General features: G+C 40.5%; 1 protein-coding gene across 1 annotated transcript in view; it reads right to left on the bottom strand.

Annotated features, from left to right (window-relative positions):
* Positions 1-15,288: 15,288 nt before the first annotated feature.
* Positions 15,289-25,128, bottom strand: part of LOC120534633 (zinc finger protein 665-like) — a 60,534-nt gene continuing 50,694 nt past the window's right edge. The window contains exon 5 of the mRNA XM_039762225.1: positions 15,289-18,919. Coding sequence (XP_039618159.1) covers positions 18,057-18,919 — 863 coding nt within the window. The 3' untranslated portion in view covers positions 15,289-18,056. The remainder of the gene's footprint in view (positions 18,920-25,128) is intronic.

The following is a 25,128-nucleotide window of genomic DNA, read 5'->3' as shown; positions in this document are numbered from 1 at the left end:
TCAGTATCTGGTGTGACTCCCCTTTGCAGCAATAACTGCAACTTAACATTTCCAGTAACTTTTGATCATTCCTGCACACTGGCTTGGAGGAATTTTAGCCCATTCCTCCGTACAGAACAGCTTCAACTCTGGGATGTTGGTGAGTTTCCTCACATTAACTGCTCACTTCAGGTCCTTCCACAACATTTCGATTGAATTAAGGTCAGGACTTTGACTTGGTCATTCCAAAACATTAACTTTATTCTTTTTTAACCATTCTTTGGTAGAACGACTTGTGTGCTTAGGGTTGTTGTCTTGCTGCATGACCCACCTTCTCTTGAGATTCAGTTCATGGACAGATGTCCTGACATTTTCCTTTAGATTTCTCTGATATAATTCAGAATTCATTGTTCCATCAATGAAGGCAAGCCGTCCTGGCCCAGATGCAGCAAAACGGGTCCAAACCATGATACAACCACCACCATGTTTCACAGATGGGATAAGGTTCTTATGCTGGAATGCAGTGTTTTCCTTTCTCCAAACATAACGCTTTTCATTTAAACCAAAAAGTTCTATTTTGGTCTCATCCATCCACAAAACATTCTTCTAATAGTCTTCTGGTTTGTCCATGTGATCTTTAGCAAACTGCAGACGAGCAGCAATGTTTTTTTTTTGGAGAGTAGTGGCTTTCTCCTTGCAACCCTGCCATGCACACCATTGTTGTTCAGTGTTCTCCTGATGGTGGACACATGAACATGAACATTAGCCAATGTGAGATAGGCCTTCAGTTGCTTAGAAGTTACCCTGGGGTCCTTTGTGACCTCGCCGACTATTACGCGCCTTGTTCTTGGAGTGATCTTTGTTGGTTGACCACTCCTGGGGAGGGTAACAATGGTCTTGAGTTTCCTCCATTTGTACACAATCTGTCTGACTGTGGATTGGTGGAGTCCAAACTCTTTAGAGATGGTTTTGTAACCTTTTCCAGCCTGATGAGCATCAACAACTCTCTTTGAGGTCCTCCGAAATCTCCTTTGTTCATGCCATGGTACACTTCCACAAACATGTGTTGTGAAGAGCAGACTTTGATAGATCCTGTTCTTTAAATAACACAGGGTGCCCACTCACACCTGATTGTCATCTCATTGACTGAAAACCCCTGACTCAAATTTCACCTTCAAACTAACTGCTAATCCTAGAGGTGCACATACTTTTGCCACTCACAAATATGTAATATTTGACCATTAACCTCAATAAATAAATGACCAAGTATAATATTTTTGTCTCATTTGTTTAACTGGTTTCTCTTTATCTACTTTTAGGACTTGAGTGAAAATCTGATGATATTTTAGGTCATATTTATGCAGAAATATAGAAATTACTAAAGGGTTCACAAACTTTCAAGCACAACTGTAACTTCAAGTGATAAATCACACAGAATTTTTTTCTTCAATTTCATATTCAACATGTTGATTGCCATATGTGAAAAATTAGGTAGATCCTTGCTGCTTCCAAATTGGTTGGGCAGCGCCCAGTTTGAGTAGGTGATCAGATACCTTGATATAAAAACAGAGCAGTTGTCGGCTGAGTCTCCATTTGTGCTCACACCACGTCAAAGACGGAAGAGACCTGCAAAGATCTGCAGGAAATTACTGTTGGCTCTCATCAGTCTGAGAAAGATTATAAGGCCATTTCCTAACAATGTGTTTTCAGCATTCTAGAGAGATGTGGATTTGTTACAAATGGAAAACATTCAAGAGAGGTGTCAGCCATGCCAAAAACTGGCATGCCTTTAAATGTACCCAAAGAACAGAGTGTGTGATGTGCTGAGAGAGCACAAAGAAACTGATACTTACAGATAAGAGATCTACAACATGCTTTCAGCATGTTAAATGTTACTGTACTACTGCTGTAAAAAGACAGAAGTACAGTCTTGCTGGATTGGCAGCCAAGAAGAGAGTTTCAATATTGTCTCTGACTCACGTTGATAAGGGAGTGCGGTCCCTTTTATTAAGAACCCGGGAAAACTTCCAGTGTCAGGACGACTGCCCAATGGATGTACTTCTGGGTTGTGTTATGTAAGTAACATATAAATGTTAATGTTTTGGGCATATGCACCATCCTTACATACATCGTCCTTTGTATGTAACAGACAGATCGAATGTTATTTACCTTGAGTTATTTACTTACTTCCTACAGCGTAAAGTCACAAGTAGAGTGCAGAGGGCATGCTCAAAAAATACATGTAATGCCACGAAAAGTGCCTGCTGACACTTTAATATGCAAGCAATGGTACGAGAATGCAGTTAGATTTTTTTTTGGGGGGGGGGGCACATACACCGTCCAGATCTAAACACTAGTGTGTAGAGTCGCTCACGTACTGAAGAGTCTATAGCTGCAGGTGGAAGCTGCCGTCGCTGTACTTTGTATGTAAGACCCAGATCGAATGTTATTTACCGTTTTACCTTTAATTATTGTAGATGTAGAACAGTCGTCATGATCTTATGTCACCTCTGTTAGAGCGTGTCTTTAAGTGAAAACAGCAGTGTCAAATATGGGGGGTTTGGTTGGGATCGTGAACATAACTGAGAGAATAAAACTGAATAAAAAAAAAAACAAAGCTAACCTTTACAAGTATCATAAATTACACTGGCTGTTACAGACTGAAATCAAATGTATGTTTTTATTCTAAAATAGTAAGAAAACGAGCAGCTCACTTTTCAAAACGGACTCGTCCAGGATCAAACCCATGAAGTTTTGATTACCAGGCAACAGTTGATACTGTTGCTCCACCGAATCCGTCGTAGGAAATGAGTGTCAATGTCGCACCCTAAGGCAGGTTCTTTTTCTGCAGTTATATTTTTGAATAAAAGCGCACTTGTGTTATATTTGTACCTTTTGTGAAAAGTATTTATTTGATGTTTGTACTTCAGGCTTCACACAATATACACTTCATGTCTACATTTTGTCAATTATTACTAAAACGTTTCTGTTTTAATGATGTATTTACATAGATCGTTGTAGACATGGAACACATATGAAATGCAAGTGTTCCAAATAACAATATAGTATTTATAAAAGGTGTCATTTTGCTTGACTTCTCACTCTATACAACTCTAAGCAACTGACACAAAGGTAAACAGACTTGAGCTGAGAACTGTGTGGTGGTGGGGGATGTGATAACAGCCTGCTTGCTGCTTATCGACACATTTACAGGACAAAAGACGCTGATGGAGAGGTGCGAAGCAATTTAAGGTGGGACGGATCTACGAGTTTTTTCATAGGCTCTGGTAATTCTAGTGTTAACAACAACAACATTTATTTATATAGCACATTTTCATACAAACAGTAGCTCAAAGTGCTTTACATAATAAAGAATAGAAAAATAAAAGACACAATAAGAAAATAAAATAAATCAACATTAATTAACATCGAATAAGAGTAAGGTTCAATGGCCAGGGGGGACAGAAAAAACAAAAAAAACTCCAGACGGCTGGAGAAAAAATAAAATCCAGACCATGAGACTGCCCAGTCCCCTCTGGGCATTCTACCTAACATAAATGAAACAGTCCTCTTTGGATTTAGGGTTCTCACGGAAGGAACTTGATGATGATGGTCACGTAGACTTCTGCCTTTTAATCCATCCATCATTGTTGGAGCATCATGAAGCTTTGAGTAGGTGGAGGTGGCGCAGGCCACCACCACAAAGAAACCGGAAAAAGAAACAGAAAAGAGAGTAGGGGTCAGTACCGATTTTAGAGCCACCATGAATAGTTATTATGATGAATTGAACATACAGAGTATCAGGATTAAGTTAAATTGAAGTTATAAAAAGGCCATGTTAAAGTAATGTGTTTTCAGCAGTGTTTTAAAGTGCTCTACTGTATCAGCCTGGCGAATTCCTATTGGCAGGCTATTCCAGATTTTAGGTGCATAGCAGCAGAAGGCCGCCTCACCACTTCTTTTAAGTTTTGTTCTTGGAATTCTAAGGAGACACTCATTTGAGGATCTGAGGTTACGATTTGGAATATAAGGTGTCAGACATTCCGATATATAAGATGGGGCGAGATTATTTAAGGCTTTATAAACCATAAGCAGAATTTTAAAGTCAATCCTGAATGACACAGGTAACCAGTGTAGTGACATCAAAACTGGAGAAATGTGTTCGATTTTCTTTTCCTAGTTAGGATTCTAGCAGCTGCATTCTGCACTAGTTGCAAACGATTTATATCTTTTTTGGGTAGTCCTGAGAGGAGTGCGTTACAGTAATCTAGTCGACTGAAAACAAAGCGTGAACTAATTTCTCAGCATCTTTCAGTGATATAAGAGGTCTAACTTTACTTATGTTTCTTAAGTGAAAAATGCTGTCCTAATGATCTGATTAATATGTGATTTAAAATTCAGATTACAGTCAACAATCACCCCTAAGCTTTTTACCTCCGTCTTGACTTTTAATCCTAATGTATCCAGTTTATTTCTAATAGCCTCATTGTATCCATTATTGCTGATCACTAAAATTTCAGTTTTCTCTTTATTTAACTTGAGAAAATTACTATTCATCCATTCTGAGATACTAGTCAGACATTGTGTTAGTGAATCAATAGAATCGGGTCATCAGGTGCTATTGATAAGTACAGCTGTGTGTCATCAGCATAGCTGTGGTAGCTCACGTTGTGCCCTGAGATAATCTGACCTAACGGAAGCATGTAGATTGAGAATACAGCGGACCCAGGATAGAGCCTTGTGGAACACCATATTGGATATCATGTGTCTTGAGTTGTAATTCCCACAACTAACAAAAATTTTCTCCCTGTCAGGTAGGATTCAAACCAATTTAAGACACTGCCAGAGAGGCCCACCCATTGACTAAGGCGATTTCTAAGAATGTTGTGATCAATGGTGTCAAATGCAGCACTCAGATCTAAGAGGATGAGAACAGATAAATGGCCTCTGTCTGCATTTACCGCAAGTCATTTACTACTTTAACGAGTGCAGTTTCTGTGCTGTGATTTGTTCTAAAACCTGACTGAAATTTATCAAGAATAGCATGTTTATTTAGGTGGTCATTTAACTGCATAATGACTGCCTTCTCAGAACTTTACTTAAGAAGGCAGGTTAGAGATGGGTCTAAAATTTTCAAGAGCGAGGGTCAAGATTATGTTTCTTAAGTAGGGGTTTAACTACAGCAGTCTTAAGACAGTCTGGGAAGACCCCAGTATCTAGTGACGAATTTACTATGTCAAGAACATTATCAATTAGCACGCCTGATACTTCTTTGAAAAACCTTGTTGGTATCTCAAGGACGAGGTGGAGGGTTTTAATTGAGATATTATTTTTGTAAATCAGGTAAATCTATCCTAGTGAAAGAGTTTAATTTGTTTATAACAGGATGCTGGGGTTTAGGAGGATCCTTAGTGTTGGGGAGATATACTATGTTATTTCTAATATCATTAATTTTTGATTGAAAATACAGCGATAGCCTCACAGGTTTCACTGGAAGCACTTAGGAGGCATTCCTTTGAGCTACCTGGGTTTAGTAGGCGATCAATTGTAGAAAATAAGACTCTGGGATTACTAGCATTGTTATTTATAATCTTGAGAAATAGCAGCGTCTCTCAAGACGGACAGTGTTATTGTATTCTGTTATTTTGACTTTTAATATTTCATGGTGGATAGTAAGTTTAGTCTTCCTCCATTGACGCTCAGCTCTACGGCATGTTCTCTTTAAATCAGACACTCTTTGGGTCTTCCATGGTATAACAATGCTAGAAGATTTTTTCACTGTCTTTTCAGGTGCAACTATGTCAACAGCAGCTCTCACTTTAGAATTAAATCTTTCCACCTTACTATTTACATTGTCCTCGCTATTATAGCTGGCACTATAAACGGACTGATTGCTTAAAATGTTTGTAAGTTTTAAAGCTGCTGCGAATCAAAGAAGCGTTTTTAACAATATGCTTCTCATGAGTGTTTTTATCATTATTTCTATATTAAAAGTAGAAGAAAATGGTCTGATAGACCAATATCAATGATCTGTTTTATATCAACTTTCAGTCCTTTAGTAATCACTAAGTCTAATGTATGACCTGCTTTATGTGTAGGCTGATTTATGAGTTGTCTCAAATCAAAAGAATCCAGGAGGTTCATAAATTCTTTTACTTTTAGATCACACTGATTATCTATATGAAAATTAAAGTCGCCAACTATTAGGAGTGTGTCATAGTTAGTAATTAAAATTGACATTAAGTCAGAGAATTCCTCAAAAAGACACGTTATATTTAGGAGGTCTATACACGGATAGTACTAGAACTTGAGAATCTCCATGAATAACAACGGCGAGATACTCAAAGGACTTGAACTTACCAAAACTGACATCTTTACATTTTAATCGCTCGAGTAAATGTTAGCCAATCCCCCCTTTTCCCTGGCGGTCTGCACGAGTAAAACTGTAATCCGGAGGCAGATTCGATTAAAACAGCCACGCTGCATCTGAATTAAGCCATGTTTCATTTAGTGCAATAAGATCTATTTTTTATCACTAATAAGATCGTTGATAAAAAACGTTTTGTTAGTTAAAGCTCTAACATTTAATAGTGCCATATTTAATGTTTCGGAGGTGCAGAGATGAGTACTATATGCGTATTGATATTTGGAATAGGAACTAAATTATTTTATTAGCCGCTCTGTGTGTATTTTTGTTTAATCTGTGATCTGTTTTATAGTTTTAATACATTGTTCCTCTAAAATAGTGATTTTAATTAGATTATTGGAGTTTATGCCGTATTTCCTAGGTTTTCTACGTGCATTGAGATTGCTTATTACAGTATTAATGTGTGCACTTTAACGGAAGACTCTATTAAACATTATCATGTCCTAGCACAACAGTATTATTTCGAAGGGGTTAAGAGCAGAGATAGATAGTCAAGAAAACGAATTACCTTGATATGTTTTCGGAGAGGACCCGGCGCGAAACTGTTCGGATGCAGGCCATCACGCTTGAAGAGACGGCCTTTCCAAAAGAGATTCCAATTGTTGATGAAACCGACATCCTTCTTCTTGCAGAAACCCTGTAGCCAGTTGTTCAACCCTAGCAGACGACTGTAGTACTCGTTGGATCGTCTGACGAGAGGTAGTGGACCCGAAACGAAGATCTTTGCCGATGGGGTCCTCTCCTTCGTGTCTTTAATCAAAGCTGCGAAGTCAGCCTTCAGGATTTCTGATTGTCGGTGCCTTATATCGTTTACGCCGGCATGCAGAACGATTGCTCCAACTGCCCTCTCCTTGTGTTTCTCGTAGACTGCTGGCACACTCTCATTACATCTCGGACACGAGCACTGGGAAAACAAGAAACAAACGATTTTCCATTAGGGCATGCGACATTAGGGTTTCTAACAATAGAATCACCTACCACTATTACATCACCAGGGCTGAAGGCGAACTGGGGAGGCGGAGAGGGTTGAACCGGTTCTGAGATAGGATGCTCGCCTGTGCCGATGGAGGTGCTCTGGCCTTGAACCCCCGCCTGCATAGCTGAAATCCACCGAGGTCATCAGCGGCGTCGCTCCTACTAGACGCGGGGGTGAGGTCGGCACAACGCGGGGTTGATGTTTCGCCGGTTACAGATGGCGAGGACGGTTTATCCAGCAGCCGGGCCTTCAGATCTCTAAGGTATCTCCGTGGGACAGAAGTTTCTGAATCTGTTCGTCGAGTGCCTGGAGTTCTTCAACTACGATTGCAACGGGATTTACCCCACTGTCGGCCATTGTCTGCTTCTGCTTCGTGCCCTAGGAGGAATGAGAGAGAGGTTAAGTACGATGACGTCCTAGTGGCTGTAGGGGTTGGACAGAACATCTATAAATTTGTTCACCCCCTCACACTCTCTCTCTTACTAACATCTGATGAAGGAGCATCTCTCTCTCTTACCAAACTGATGAACTGAAGGACAACACAATGGAGAGCATAGCTCGGCACCCATATTGAAACAGGAATGCGGCCTGTTCTGAAGAAAGCTGACCACAAATGATGCCTTAACTAGAGACATTAAGTAACAAATAAGTCTGTGTGCCGCCTGAAACTACACATCACCATATAATCAGGTTGTATGGTTACCAATATTCAAATGTACTTTGCATATTGTTAATATTTATGAATATTACCAATAATACATTATTTAAAGTGTAACTTAACTCCTGCTTGTCTTTTACTAAACCTAATTGCCTGAGGTTATAGAAGAGAGACAAGGCAGTGAGACAAAAGGACAGCTGCTGTACAGGCTTTTAAATGTTCGAAGCACCGTGCGAGATGCAGATCACGCAGCACGGCAGCAAACCAGCAGCTGATCGAGCAAAGAGGGGATAAAAACTACTCTCTGGTGTGGCTGCTGTTCTTTCTAACCGAAGAATTAGACCAGCAGATGTACAGTCAGCCCAGTAACGTACAACTGTCCCTCCCAGTAGCTCAATTATTTACAAAATCCTGCGTTGAAGCAAACCCTGCCCCATACAAAATAAGATTTAAGAGAACTAACAAATAATAACTAATCGTACTAACAGTAATGAAATTAGAGTATGTACAAAATCCTTTTAACATATAAAATGTACTTTGGATGGACATTTAATATTCTTTAATCAGAGAGTTTTGCCAAGTCATAACCCACCGTTCAAGGAAATGTTCGCCCACCATCTCTTCATTCAGGCCAACTAGACCACCTCTCCAAAATGCACCACCAAATGAGAATCTGCCATCTCTTCAGGGATTTTCTTTTGCAAGAAATGAACCTAGCTTCACGTATTGGTGTCTTGCAAGTGGTGTATTTTTTCCAGAACAGGCCTTAGATGCTGTTCACCATTTCTTTGTATTCACTGTTGCACTTTAGTATTATTACTTATTATTTAACTGATGCCTTCATCCAGCAACATTTTAGATACAACTGGTTACATGACTTTTTCTATTTCCAAATGGAGCACAGGCAGGTTAAGTAACTTGCTCGCGGTCACATGGGGTCAGTAGTGGGATTCTCTCAGGGTTTGAGGTCCAAATCCTTAACTACTGTGCCACACTGCCTACCCTTGTTATTCCTGTGCAGACCCCTTTTTCTTTTCGTTCACACTGGTCCTCTGAGACAGGAGTTTCTTTTACTCCAGTCCAGAGTTCCCTTACCTAAACAGACTCTTCTTTATTATTACCAGGACATAGAAATGTATAGTGAGACACTGGCCATAAACTACATGCGACAGCTGTTATAAGTTCTATAACTCCACACAGCACGGGAGTCATGTAACCCTTCTCATAAGGTGAACTTTATAGCTTCTGTCCCCCTGAACTGTATGATTAAATTTAACATTTTTGCCTCCATGGTGTGAAGCTGACTTTCAATACACCTGACAAATATCATTACAAATCTGACTTTTGTCCAGATATCAACTAATCTGCCTAATTAACTGATACCCGAGGCATATTTGCCAAATTCACTTAGATCAGAGAACATAAGAGTTCTGATATAAATCCAAGTGGAAACCGTGACCTGCATATTCTAGACCAGGGGTGTCGAACTCCAGGCCTGGTGGGCCACAGTGGCTGCAGCTTTTCATTCTAACCCTTTTCCTAATCACTGACTAGTTTTCACTGCTAATTAACTCCTTTTCTCTTCATTTTAATAGCCCTGTGTTTAAGGATGCAGTCCTCTGAATTGATTCCTTTCTTCATTAAATGACAGCCAAACAGAAATGAGACGTGAAACAAACCAACAGATGACCAGCAAAACTGGGATTTCAAACTCCAACCAATTTCACTCCAACCAATCAATTAATGAGAACCCGATTCTTGCTGTTAATTAAACTCGTTATTTAATTCCATGGCCTGTTGCTGTTCTCATTCTGCCACAGCAAACATTCCCAAAACTGTTGGATTTTATGTTTTTTCTAAGATGTTTTGTTGACCTGAGAGATCAGCCTTACTGAGACCTTCACCTTTCTTTATTTTCAGACATTGTGTGATGGGCACAGGTGAGCTGGTCATGTGGCGGCTCGTTTTGTGTCTCATTATTGTTTGGCTGCTAATTAAGGAAAAAGAGACAACTAAGGGGTCGGTGTCAAGTTAATTGTAATTAAGGCAAAAGAAGTTAATTTGCAGCAAAAACAGGTCGCTAATGAAGAAGATGGTTAGAATGAAAACCAGCATCCACTGCGGCCCTCCAGGAACAGAGTTTGACACCCATGTTTTAGACTAAAGGTCGTACACAAGGCAACTCCGTATTAGAAGGGCAAACACAGAAACCAACGCATTGCTTTATAAAAATACCCGTCCGCTGCATTAATTAAAGAACGGCGGCACTGGTGTGCCTGGTCAACATAAGCAAACAAAAACGTGCGATTCTCTAATCATTGAACATGAAGTGAACCGGTCAAGGGACGAGCCAGGCATCCTAACAGAAAACCAGTCGGCCTTTACGTGGTCCTGGTCAGCTTTAGCGTTAATCGACTCCCTAAAACAAGAAATATCTCGCCTCGTTATTTATCACAATTTTAACAAGTGGATGCCTGACATGGGGGAACCTTACCCGATATGAACACAGAACAATACACCATGGACTGAACAGAGAGAAGCCGTCACCACACGAGCTCCGAGATTACTGCAGATCTCGTACGTCTCAGGTGACGGAGAACTCCAAGGCAGTTATTTTCATTTTTAAACAGTTTTCTCATTCTTTCTCCTGCGAATATTTCAGAAATACACACCTTTTCTCTTAAGGATGTACCTGTCACTTATCGCCTCATGAACTGAACAGCGAGACACTCAATATGTGAGGAGAGAGGGACCGCCTTCAGTGTAAACTTAGTAACTGAGACACGTGTCAAAATAAAAGTCCCTTTAATAATCTGTAACAGAATTTTATTTAACTTTATTCAAAAATTTCACTTTTAGTTATTTACACTTATGGCAAATTATGGTAAAAATATTTTTGTTAAAAATGACCTTTTCCATCATTGACTTTTGTCCCTGATGTTGCGTTATTTGCAAGTTCTGCGCGCGCGCCTCCTCGCTCAGTAGTCTCCAGCATATACATAGAATTACTAGACGCCGCATGACCAGCAGCATCGTACGTCAATGTCGCCGCCATATTGCGAGTGGCACTGCTGTGGGGTGAAGTAATGGATAAAGATGCCTCACGCATGTGTTGCTTGAGATTGTATAAACCACTGTACGCTCCAAACCAGATCCCGGGGGATTACATTTCATAGGTAAGGCTGAACAATTGTTTTGGTTATATTTGGCCATTAGAAAATCCTGTTTTATAATCTTAACTTTAGCTACGCCAGGCTAAGATAGCAAAGCTATGCCATTTATGTGCTCAAGTGAGCCTCCAAACAACGTTTTGGCTAAACGTATTTAGTCACTAACTATGTAGATTGTTGTTAGCTGTTAACATTTCTCAGACTTTGAAGGTTTCCCAAAGAAATCCACCTCAGGAAGCAGTTGGAGGAAGCCCTTAGATGGGATTTTGAGAAAGCTGTCCTGTGATGTGTCCCGTGCTATTTTGGTAACAGATGGTGTACTGACATCATATGATCAAAGCTACCACTTGTTCACATTGAAAAACAAAGGAGGTTTGATGATTCCTTCTGAGGGCACAGTCAAGGTGGTCAAAGTAGCCTAGCGTGTTTTTCGACAGTCGACATTCAGGGCAAGCTGTAAGTGTATCTTTAATCAATCAGTTTGTTCGGGCTGAGATTGGTTCAGATGATGTGGTTTTTATCAAGGAGCACAATTAGGAAACACAATTTGAAATTGACAACCATCATTTTATGCTCATGTCTTTAGTTCTGTCTGTCTTCAACAAACTAAGGCTGCACCATATTGCCAGACTGAATACTCGCAAATTGCAGGATCTGAGGGAGTGTAAGTCTGTAGTGCGCGGGTGTCGAACTCCAGTCCTGGAGAGCCGCAGTGGCTGCAGGTTTTCATTCTAATCATCTTCTTAATTAGTGACCAGTTTTTGCTGCCTTAATTTTAATTAAATTGACTTGGACCTCTTACTTGATTCTTTTCCCTTAATTAGCAGCCTATCGATAATGAGACACAAAACAAGTCACTGTGTGACCAGCTAACCACAGTATCTGAAAATAAAGATAGGTGGAGGTCTCAGTAAGGTTAATCTGCTAAGGTCACCTTAGCGTTCTTAGAAAAACAGACCATCCACAGTTTTGGAAATGTCTGCTGCGGCAGAATGAGAGCAACAACAGGCTATGGAATTAAATAATGGGTTTAATTAACAGCTATTTATTTAATTTATTTAACAGCTCCTCATTAAGAAACTGGTTGGAGTGAAATTGGTTGGAGTTTGACACCTCAGTTTAGCTGGTCATTAGTTGGCTCGTTTCACATCTCATTTCTGTTTGGCTACCATTTAATGTAGAAAAATCAATTTAGAGGACTGAATCCTTAAAAGAGAGTACTATTAAAATGAAGGGAAAATATGTTAATTAGCAGTAAAAAACCGTTCACTGATTAGGAAATGGGTTAGAATGAAAACCTGCAGACACTGCGGCCCTCCAGGACTGGAGTTCGACACCCCTGCTATAGGAGATCAGTGAGGTTGTGAAGAGCTTTAAAGGTTCAGAGTGGTATTTAGTATTGTATTCTGTAGTTAACAGGGAGCCAGTGAAGTTGAGAGAGAATAGGTGTAGTATGTTCAGTGGATTTAGAACAGCAGGTTATTATCCTGGCACCAGAATTTTGAATAAATTGTAAGCGATAGATACGTTTTTGTGGGATGCCAGACAGAATAGCATTACAGTATACGTGAGGTGACTCGAGCATTAACCAATACTTTAGTACTGTGTTGCGTAAGAACAGGAGGAAGTCTAGAAATGCTTCGGAGATGGAAGATGGCAGTCCGAGAAATGTTACTTATATGGGAGGAATTATTTAATAATAAAAATGATTATTATTTTTTAATAATTGCCATTATTAGTGTATAAATGGATATAAATAATTGCATTTAAATGATTCACCAAAATCTGTTGTATGTAAACGATACTGTTTTAAACGTTATTGTTTTTTCATCAGAAAACCCGGTTTCCACGTCTAGCTTTATTAGTTTACATGGCACTTTTGCCACTCGCAATATGGCGGATGCGCTGACGTATCGTGTCGACTAGGCAACACAGTGAATGTGGCGTCTATCTATATATGTCTATGGTCTCCAGGTTTGGCTGTAGAGAGGCGAAAAAAGTTGGAGCTGTCACCTGCTTCTGTGTTGCGCTGTTTTAAATGTGCTGTAGTTAGGCATAAAGTGTAATTTATCATACAAGAACCTGGTCAACTTTTAGAAACAATCTACATTATTTACAAATAGTGTTTTTAATGACACTTGTTGAACCTTGCAGTTAAAGCCCGCCCTTATCTTCTTTTCTAAATCTTACAGGAAAGGATTGATGAAAGGATGGCTGGTTATATTTTCTTTTTACTTCATGCTATTCAGGTAACCTTTTTTAAAAAAACATTTATTATTATCACGTTTGAGAAAACAGAGCTGTTTTCATTGGTTCCTTCGTGTAATATACTATGATGGATGGTGCGGACATGTTGCAAAAGCATGGGAATGGCATCAGTGGCGAGTCAGAAGCAGAAATGACATCCTGTCTTTCAAATAAGTAGCTTCAGAGGCAGCTGCAGGGTCGCCGGCACTATATGTGGTTTTATGTGTCCTTAGAAGGACTGCTAGCTTAGCCACACTGGCGCATTGGGAGACTTTGGGAGACTTGTCGTTTCAATAGGCTTCACTACAGCTGGCACTGAAGCTGCTCATTTGAATGATTGAATGCCAACTCATTCTGGTGGTGATTCACAGCGCTGTTGCAATTTATTTTGTGATCTCCAAGTAAAATAATTGCTAATTTTCCAGTCATGTTACTCAGCACCCATATTGGCAACCTTAGTCGGGCAATAAAACATTTTTAGCTGTGTTATTATTTTCTCTTTCTGTTTTATATTCAATATATATGGGCATGGCCACCCCTGAAGTCTTTGCTTTTCTTTCCCCAAGTAACCGATCGCCATACAATCAGCTCTGTAATAGACGTTAAGCCATCTGTAAGCTTAGCCATTCTTCAAAACGTTTAAAGAACATTGTAATATCTTCGTAGTACATGTTTAATTATTCTATCCTTCACGACACTCCCAGTGAAGAATATAGATTATTTAAATGAAGTTAAAGTTTTATGTGTATAATTTAACAAACATATTTTGCTGCATTTCACCTTAAAAATGATATCGTCATCATATGTAAATACGCGCTTTATAAAGTGGCCCAGGTTTTGAGATATTATAACTGTAGTGCAAGTTTACAGTGGGGTGATTGTACTTATAAGTACAAACAGTTCTACAAGAAGCAATTGATTGACTGCATTTAAAGTTCTTGGGATGAAACTGTTTCTGAACCGCGAGGTCCGTACAGGAAAGGCTTTAAAACATTTTGCCGTGGCTGAGGTAGCGTGTCCTTGAAGCTGTATACTGATAATTCTCTTTCCGATCAGCTGCTGCTGTGATTCACACTCAGATACAGTGATATAAATACTCTGAGTCGTGCAGTGAGAGTAATATGGAAAAAGATGATCCGCTGTGGCAACTCCTAACGGGAGGAGCTGGAAGAAGAAGAAGAAGAAGAAGTGAGAGTAACAACGCTAAAGCAGTTATGGTATTTGGAATACTATGGCTGTTCCTGACCATTATATTGTTACGAGTTAATTACAATCAGATGCATTACACTAATAAACAATATGCGGTTAGTTTCTGTGTATTTATAAAGCAGCGTCATGAAAATAATGAGTAATCACACAAGAACAGTACCATTGCTTTGACGCTGGGTGCCGCCAGTCTGCAAAACCGAAGCGGAGAACTTGCGTACGACAAGGCATGAGGTACCGTGGAAAAGTGTGTGGCTTTACGCCAAGTGTAGGTTTTATACATCGCGATTTGAACGTGGAAAAGCTCTTACGCAACATTTCTGTGCGTACGCACCGTTTATACATGAGGCCCCTGGTTAGTTTGGTTTTATCTGTAAAAACTTATTTTGCGGATTGTACCATTTATTTATTTATAAAGCACTTTAAAAAACAAAATCAAGGCTGACCAAAGTGCTGTATAATAAAAGGCAACATATAAAACACACAATAACCAAAGGGTAAAAGAAACAGAAACACATAACAAGCTGAAGAAATCTATACTAATAAAAGGCAAAGCCGTCACTGACAGACTGACTGACTGACTCACTGACTCATCACTAATTCTCCAACTTCCCATGTAGGTAGAAGGCTGAAATTTGGCAGGCTTATTCCAAAATGATCTGAAACTCGAATCCTTTTACATCTGTCCTCCCTGCATCTCACCCCTTTACCAGCAGAACTTTATCTGTTTAAACAGTCTTGCTGCTAAATGTCTTTTTGGTTCGCGTTTGAAGTCTCCCAATGATAACTGGTCATGTTGTAGCGGGGCTGCATAATAAGTATTTGTTTTATGTTTGTGTTGAGTTGCGTTTTGTTTTCATCGTCCCGTTTACTGTCCATTATATGTGCATCAGTAAATGTTGTCCCCGTAAGTGAAAAGGGGAAAGATGATGGGGGAGAGACCGCAGCCCTGAGACGGAGATTCCCTGTTAAACTCACCAGATACATCCGGGACATTCTGTATTTACAATAGAGGAGCGAAAGGCTAAAGAGAGAGAGAGAGAGAGAGAGGGAGGATGGATAAATAAATAAATAAATAAATTTACCAGTTCAATTACCAACTCATCACTGCCGTTTATTGCATCATTCCACTGATCACGACAGCCAGTGCCGAGAAACCCCAGGGTTCGGATTCATACCAGCCATTGTCAGGACTTTCACAGTGAGGTCGTTTTGTTTTCGGGAAGGAGCCCAATAACACCACAGCCAGTATTAATACCGCCGGACTTTATTTTGGACTCATTTATCACCACATTTCAACTGCCGTGTATAACTAATCTGTGTTTGTGTTCCTATTTAGTGTTTGGGGCAAGGGAGGGTTCTTTGTAAATAGATGTATATTCGTGTTTTATATAATTACTCACTGGTGTCATTGGGATAGTGGTGTTTTCTTTGTGCACATATTTGCAATATTGAATATTTGTCTTTTTTCATTTACAATATATTCGTGTTTGATTTTACATTCCTGTCTACTGTTTACTGGTTATTTCTTCATGGGGTGAAAAAGTACAACTTGTAAGGAGTATGGCTTGCTTACTAGTTTAAGAAGCCTCCGGTTATCCAAGGAATAGTCTTGGTAGTGTAGTGGCCAGTCTGGGTAAGGGGTTGGCTGTTACAATGTAAATTTCAAATTATTACATATGGAGTTATCTGCATCTCATATAAACAAAATTTCCATGAAAACCACTGAGAGTTGGTCTTCCACTGTTTAGGTCTTTAACTCCTGGATGTCTGCTCATCCATGATAGTATGGATTATATTATAAATGTTCTGTATGATTTTGTTTAATTCACTATTTGGAAGTATTCAATAAATAAGTGATCACAAAAAGTGCCACTAGCAAACTAATATCTTAGGAAATGAAATGCCTTTCTCGCTGAAATGAGACATCAGGAGACCTCAATGCACTTAAGGTTCAGCACACAGTCCCGGACCACCGGGCCGTCTAGTGATGGGGCTACCTGCAGCAGGCCTAAAGCCCCTGTTGTCTTGCAGTTCTTGCTTTATCCTTTAATGAAAACATTTTGGCTTACCAACCCACACCTGAGATCAGCAAACTAGTTTAAAAAAGTTTTATCTTATTTAAGCATAAAACCTGTCACATCAAAAGCAGATTATATAAATAAAATATAGCAAGCAATAGCCCAACCTCTTTTCTCTCTAATATATAGATAGCTGCTTCTGTTGCACAATTAAAAGTGCAGGCCATGAAGAAACACCAAAGAAAGGTCTTACAGTCCAGCAACCCCATCACGGAGGTTCTTTCCTTCTGTTCCATCATCCAGACTTCCAGTCATCCAGTTATTCTCCGGCCTTTCTGTAACCAAATCCTGAACAAGTGTGTGAAAACTTTTATCTTTTTAATAACCTTTGAAAGGCATTCATTTTTGCTGTAACTCTGTAGCCATCTTTAGAACACCCTTTTTACATATCCTTCATTTATAACATATGTTAAATACATATATTTTCTTAGTGGTGTTACTATTATAAGTGTATTGTTGGTCCTTAATTTACTTTACTGTTAAGGTTTATTGTTTAATTACTTCATTATTTACTTATTATTGCATTAGATACTTCATGACAATATCAGAGCAGAAAGCCTTGGTCAAGACACATCTTATGGCACAGCGGCACTGAAACTGTAGCCCAGGATCCTAACCCTTGCGGCTTTGCATCTGGTGCCCTGGTCCCCTGTTAAAAATCCTTAATGTCCCAGCTCAGCAAAACACTTTTATTTCTAAACTGTCCATTTGAACTGACAAAACATCAGACCTTAACTTTTGCTTTTTAGACCTTGAAGTTGCCAGTCTGTTTTTCACTCAAATCAATTCTTACACCAAGCCCTTGCTGGTGGGCTGGCATGGCTTGTTTTCTCAAAACTAATACACTGTACTAGCTCTAGCCGTGCAACCGGTGTCAACGTTAAATAAAAAGGTGTTACAATGGAGACTTTTTTGACTTTCATGGCTAAACCCTTTCTGTTGATCTGAAGACAATGTCAGATACGTTTGAGGTCCGATGCCTGTTGATCTGTGCACATTGTTTATTGCAATCAGGCCCATGCAATTTCCAGATGTTGGGATCCACTCACAGGTTGTAAATAGTTGATAAGCCTGTCACACTTTTCTTTTGTCTTGTTTTATTTCTTCTCTTCATTGTAATCTTGAACCTGAAGACAGTATTTGTTAGAGAATGTTTTCCCACAATCAGAACAGCCACATTGTTTTATCAGGGTGAATTTCTCTAGATATTTTTTGCACAGTCTAGACAGGAGTGAATCTTAATCATTAGTTAAGAGGTGTCATTCCCAATGTAGATTCTTGTGTGAGTCTAAAAACTGCTACTAGTGGTGAATTATTTCCCACAATCAGAATAGCAATACGAATTTCCTCCTGAGTGAACTTTTGTATGTAACCGAATTCCGCGTCTGTCAGAGAATCGTTTGCCACATTCAGAACAGTAATATGGCTTCTCCCCAGTATGAATTCTTGTGTGAGACTGAAGATGGACTATTTGTGAGAATTGTTTTCCACATTCAGAACAGCAATATGGCTTCTCTCCTGTGTGAGTTCTTGTGTGTAACTGAAGTACACGCTTGTCTGAGAATCGTTTCCTACAATAAGAGCAGCAATATGGCTTCTCTCCAGTGTGAATTCTTCTGTGAATCTGAAGCCTAGTACTGGTGATGAATTGCTTGCCACATTCAGGACAGGAATATGGCTTCTCTCCAGTGTGAGTTCTTAGGTGGATCTGAAGGCCATTCTTCTTAGAGAACTTTTTGCCACATTCAGAACAGCAATATGGTTTCTCACCCGTATGAATTCTGCTGTGGGCCTGAAGATGTCCTACTTGAAAGAATTGTTTTCCACATTCAGAGCAGCAATATGGCTTCTCTCCGGTGTGAATTCTTTTGTGCCTCTTAAGAGTGGTATTGCAGGAGAACTGTTTTCCACACTCAGAACAGACATATTGCTTCTGTCTTATAAGACTCCACATATGGTTAGTTTTAGAAGCTGCTGAATTTGTATCATGAGCCTGTTGTTGGGTGTTAATTGCATCTACACTTATTATTTTCACAACAGGCAAAGAACTATATGGCAATGAGGTCAATAACAAAATGTCCGAGCCTGATGTTAAGTTTTCATTTTGCTGTAGTTTGCAGTGAAGAGATGGCTGAGGAAATGAGGATGTGGAGAAGGTGGCACTCTCTTGTAAATCTGCAATAAATCACAAATTCACCAGTTAATGTAAGAATAATATATTGTTTAGTATATAGAACAGATTATTCCTATTCAAATAAACCAATTACTGCATTTTTAATTTGTTGGTAAAGGATTACTTTTCCTGTGGATAAATGTGTGTGTGTATATACAGTTGTGCTTGAAAGTTTGTGAACCCTTTAGAATTTTCTATATTTCTGCATAAATTTGACCTAAAACATCATCAGATTTTCACTCAAGTCCTAAAAGCAGATGAAGAGAAACCAGTTAAACAAATGAGACAAAAATATTATACTTGGTCATTTATTAATTAAGGAAAATGATCGAATATTACATATTTGTGAGTGGCAAAAGTATGTGAACCTTTGCTTTCAGTATCTGGTGTGACTCCCCTTTGCAGCAATAACTGCAACTTAACATTTCCGGTAACTTTTGATCATTCCTGCACACTGGCTTGGAGGAATTTTAGCCCATTCCTCCGTACAGAAGAGCCTCAACTCTGGGATGTTGGTGGGTTTCCTCACATTAACTGCTCACTTCAGGTCCTTCCACAACATTTCGATTGGATTAAGGTCAGGACTTTGACTTGGCCATTCCAAAACATTAACTTTATTCTTCTTTAACCATTCTTTGGTAGAACGACTTGTGTGCTTAGAGTTGTTGTCTTGCTGCATGACCCACCTTCTCTTGAGATTCACTTCATGGACAGATGTCCTGACATTTTTCCTTTTGGATTCTCTGATATAATTCAGAATTCATTGTTCCATCAATGAAGGCAAGCCGTCCTGGCCCAGATGCAGCAAAACAGGCCCAAACCATGATACTACCACCGCCATGTTTCACATATGGGATAAGGTTCTTATGCTGGAATGCAGTGTTTTCCTTTCTTCAAACATAACGCTTTTCATTTAAACCAAAAAGTTCTATTTTGGTCTCATCCATCCACAAAACATTCTTCCAATAGCCTTCTGGTTTGTCCACATGATCTTTAGCAAACTGCACATGAGCAGCAATGTTTTTTTTTGGAGAGCAGTGGCTTTCTCCTTGCAACCCTGCCATGCACACCATTGTTGTTCAGTGTTCTCCTGATGGTGGACTCATGAACATGAACATTAGCCAATGTGAGAGAGGTCTTCAGTTGCTTAGAAGTTTCCCTGCAGTCCTTTGTGACCTCGCTGACTATTACACGCCTTGCTCTTGGAGTGATCTTTGTTGGTCGACCACTCCTGGGGAGGGTAACAATGGTCTTGAATTTCCTCCATTTGTACACAATCTGTCTGACCGTGGATTGGTGGAGTCCAAACTCTTTAGAGATGGTTTTGTAACCTTTTCCAGCCTGATGAGCATCAACAACTTTTTTTCTGAGGTCCTCCGAAATCTCCTTTGTTTGTGCCATGATACACTTCCACAGACATGTGTTGTGAAGAGTAGACTTTGATAGATCCTGATCTTTAAATAACACAGGGTGCCCACTCACACCTGATTGTCATCCCATTGATTGAAAACACCTGACTCGAATTTCACCTTCAAACTAACTGCTAATCCTAGAGGTTCACATACTTTTGCCACTCACAAGTATGTAATATTTGACCATTAACCTCAATAAATAAATGACCAAGTATAATATTTTTGTCTTATTTGTTTAACTAGTTTCTCTTTATCTACTTTTAGGACTTGAGTGAAAATCTGATGATATTTTAGGTCATATTTATGCAGAAATATAGAAAATGCTAAAGGGTTCACAAACTTTCAAGCACAACTGTACATATAATATACACACACATATATACACTTACATAATAACAGTAAATACACACATAAAACACACACACACACCACAAGCTGTTGAACTCTCACAAACTTGTCTTTTGATTCTTTTGTGGTGTTGAGTTTGCCAGACCTGTTCCTATCAGAGTGTCCTCCAGTTTCCAAGTTCCTTTTGATGGTGTGGAGAACTGTACTCACCAACAATTTGGCTTTCTTTGTACACTTTTTAGGGTCATAATGGTCGGTCTGGCTTATTTTGTTAAATAGCTTTTTCTTGCCATTATGAATATATGCCACCATGTCATCCAAATAAGGCTTCAAATGATTTAGCGACACAGTTTGTTCCAGCCCTGCTTATATACAGACAAAGGAATTGAAAGTAATCAATGCAAGTTACGATACCAGTAGAATTTTTTTTAATATTAAAAGCTTAATTAAACTTCCATTGCTGCAGAAAAGCTCTAAATTGTCAACCTGTTGTTCCCTGAAAAAATGCCTTTTTGCTTAACTCTGAAAATTACATTGTTTTCTGTTTTAGCAACCTAAGCTTTTTTTTTACCTTTAGCAGTTTATTTTATTCACTAGGCTTGAACTGCTTAAATTTCAAGAAATAATAGAAAAATGTGGGTATTCTAAAACCTTTGTCTAGTAGTGTACACACACATGCATATACAGACAGTCCCCGGGTTACGTACAAGAGAGGGACTGTAGGTTTGTACTTAAGTTGAATTTGTATGCAAGTCGGAACAGGTCCATTATTTTAATAAATGCTATTGTTGACTGACTGTAACCAAGTGCTCTGCCAATGAATGGAGTTTCACCTCTCCCTGACCTTTTTATTTCTGCTTTATTTTCAATGGTGATGGTTTTTCTCTTCTTCACTGTATCACCAGCACTTGCATTGCACTTGTGTTTCAGAGACATTCTTGAAGGGTGAAGACAAAAGGTTAAGATGAGCTCTTCTGCACAGCACTATACACGCTATCACAGCTTGAAGGCACCTGTTGTCTACACATCTGAAGTACTGACAAGAGAAAACTTCCTGCTATGTGCGTAACAGTACAAGCAGGCTTACTATTGAGCATGAATGGGGCGGTGAGTGGCAGTCACTACCGTATGCTTCCTGCAGTGTCCGCCCACCGAGAACAAACACGGTGCGGCCAAAAGCGAGTAGTGAATCGGCCACCATTGACCCCATTCAACAGGCAGCCACCTGAGGCACACTACAATGCTACTCCCCGCCGCCCTGTTCAGCCACAACTGGGTCACCGCTTGCAGCATTACCAGCCGCCCACCGAGAACGAACGGGGCAGCCGTGTGTGGTGGGCGAGCAGTCAAACACCCACCTCCGCTCCATCCAGCCTGCGTCCAGTCAGGAGCAGTAGCTGCAGCAGCGTAGTGGGTGGGCAACAAACCGCCCCATCAAGTCTTCATCCTGCACATGAGCGATAGCTGTGGCCCCGGTGACTATGGACCACGGGTTACTGGTTGCCTCCCAAGGGACGCTACACTGTGCGAGCAGCGAAATCGTCACCCCTCCAGCCTCTGTCCAGCCACCGTTTGCAGTGTCCCCAGGCCGAAGATGACGGAGCGGCAGTTACTGAGGCGCATGCGTCGCAGCTGCAGCCCCGTTTGTAAGTCATAGGTCAGATGTCCGTAACCTGGGGACTACCTGTGTGTGTGTATATTATATACACATACATACATACATAAATATATATACATATACATAAATAATAATAAAAAATATATATATATATATATATATTGTCACACATGTGCGATTAGGAGGCAGTCAAAGAGCCTAAAGGTGAGTGAAACATCGCGAGATAGAGGGTTATCACGTGGTACTTACCCAAATCTCTTTTGGTCAACAGAACACCTGAAGAAAAATAGTTCCTCCACTTCCAGGTTCCAAAATGGCCGTGACGACGCCACTTCCGCCAACCATGATGATGTCACTTCCGCTCCATCAATCCACCTCACTTCCGCCCAATCATGATGACGTTGTTTCCGGTTCCTGTTTCCAACGCCACTTCCTGCCAACCATTTCCTGTACCATAATCCTGTTCTGTATAAAGCCGCCATTTTGTCAAAGAAAGTTGTTCACTGTTTTACTTTTGGAAACTCTGAATCATTTACATTCTTTATTGTCTGGATGACAATATATGGGGACGGTCCCCAAAACTTTGTTTTTGTTTGTGCTGTCTTCTTTGGGGAAGAATAAACACCACAATTGGCGTAGTCGGCTAGGATTGTTTTTCGTCTGCTTCAAGATGTCGGAGGAACAGAACCTGAATACCGTTCTCAACACCATCATGGGCGATCTTCAAACCCTGAAATTACAGATGGGCGAAACAAGGACCCAAGTAGCAGAAGCCAACGCTCGTGCTGCTGCTGCAGGAGTACGGACGGAGGTCGCTCGGCCACCTCCTATTGCCATAACTACACTCACGGAGTCGGACGATATAGAAACATATTTTTTGATCTTCGAGCGGAACGCATGGCCGAGGTCGGAATGGGCGTACCTACTGGCTCCCTACCTGAAGGGACCGGCGCAGAGAGCCTATTATGATCTAACTGAGGAGCAGGCTGCTGATTATGACGCTCTAAAGAAGGAGGTGTTCAAGCACTACGGCGTATCTGCGGAACAGCAGGCGAGAGAATGGAGGGAGTGGCAGTTCGATCCGGAGAGGCCGATAAGAACCCAGGGCTTTGAAGCCTGGGGGAAAGTATGTCGCTGGCTACGCCCGACATTAATAATTCGCACAAGATGGCCGAGCTTATAGCGTGTGAAACCTTTGTGCATGCCCTCCTGACCATATCGCCCAGCAAGTCCGCAAACAAAACTTGAGGACATGGACACCTTAATACAAATCACAGAGCCACTGGGCGGCTTGCAAATCAGGGAAATCAGAACGGTTCTCACTTTGAACCCAACAGGCACGTGGGGCAGCTCCTGAGCCCACCCGACAAGCTCCCGAGCCTGCCGTCCGTAAATGGGACAGAGGTGCTAATCTTCCCCGCTGTTTCAAGTGTGGGGAGATTGGACATCTGTCCCCCAACTGTTCCTTTGAGCCCATGGATTGCTCATTAGTTAAGGGAGAAGGTATTGTGCCACTGTGACTAATCCTTTATCTCTTCCATATACAGGTGCAGTTATTATAAATGGCAGGAAGGTAAGAGCAATGTTTGATTCCGGGAGTAACATTTCCATTGTTGCTACCCGTTTCGTTTTACCGCAACAGTGGACTAGAATAAAAACTAGTCTAAAATGTATTCATGGGGATATCGGTATTATAAAACTGCCAGATGTGTGGTATCGGTAAATCATCACCTTACGAGCATGGCCATGGCTGTATTACCGGATCCCCCTTTTCCAGTTATACTGGGTAGAGACTGGAATAAAATTACCAGCGGTAATAACGTAACTGTACCTAAAAAACATTTAGGCTTAGTAATGGAGAATACTGCTCCGACTGCCTCCACGCCATGTCCCACAGTAGCACGGACCCATACGGGTACCCAATGCGAAGGAATTGATGTCCCATCGACCTCTGCGGGAACTAGTACAGTTAACGTAGAGGACGTGGTGACTGAAACCACACCCCTTGAGGTCGCACAAGACCCAATACAAGACTTAACTGCCCAATTTCTATTAACACCATCATCTTTTAAAAGAGAACAATGGAACGATGATTCCTTAAAAAATATTAGGAATGCAATAGTATCTACCGAGGGTTATACAACCCTGGATCCCATGCCACCGATGCCGTTCTTTGTACTTAAAAACGAATTATTATATAGAGTGGCAGAACATGAGGGAGAAGTGCGAGCGTTGTTGTTGATTCCACGCACTTTCGCTAAAGGTGTGTGAATTAGCACACGCTCACCTTCTAGGAGCCCACTTAGGCTCGAAAAACATTAGAGAGAATAAAACTCCGATTCTATTGGCCGGAATTAACGAGGAGGTCCGCGATTTTGCACTTCATGTCCGGAGTGTCAACTTCGCCAGATTCCAAGAAGGACGCGAGCTCCTCTCGTTCCCCTTCCCCTTATTGATATCCCTTTTGAACGAGTCGGTGTCGATCTCGTAGGACCATTGGAACCCTCGTTAAAAGGTTTTAAATATATTTTGGTGCTGGTAGATTATGCCACTCGTTTCCGAAGCTGTTCCGTTGCGCTCAGCTAATACGAAAAACATCGCACGGGAATTAGTAGGGATATTCGCCGTGTTGGGATCCCCAAAGAGGTTTTAACGGACCAAGGGACTCCTTTCACTTCGGAGACGTTCAGGGAAGTAGCCAAATTACTCCGAATAAAACATCTGAAAACGTCTGTCTATCATCCCCAAACTGACGGGTTGGTGGAGCGCTTTAATCAAACTTTAAAACAGATGTTACGCAAGGTAGTTAACGAGGATGGAAGAAACTGGGATC

The sequence above is a fragment of the Polypterus senegalus genome, chromosome 8 (genome assembly GCF_016835505.1).
Source record: "Polypterus senegalus isolate Bchr_013 chromosome 8, ASM1683550v1, whole genome shotgun sequence".
NCBI lineage: Eukaryota > Metazoa > Chordata > Cladistia > Polypteriformes > Polypteridae > Polypterus > Polypterus senegalus.
Note: the sequence above shows the minus strand (reverse complement) of the source record. Positions and strands in the feature narration are given on the sequence as shown.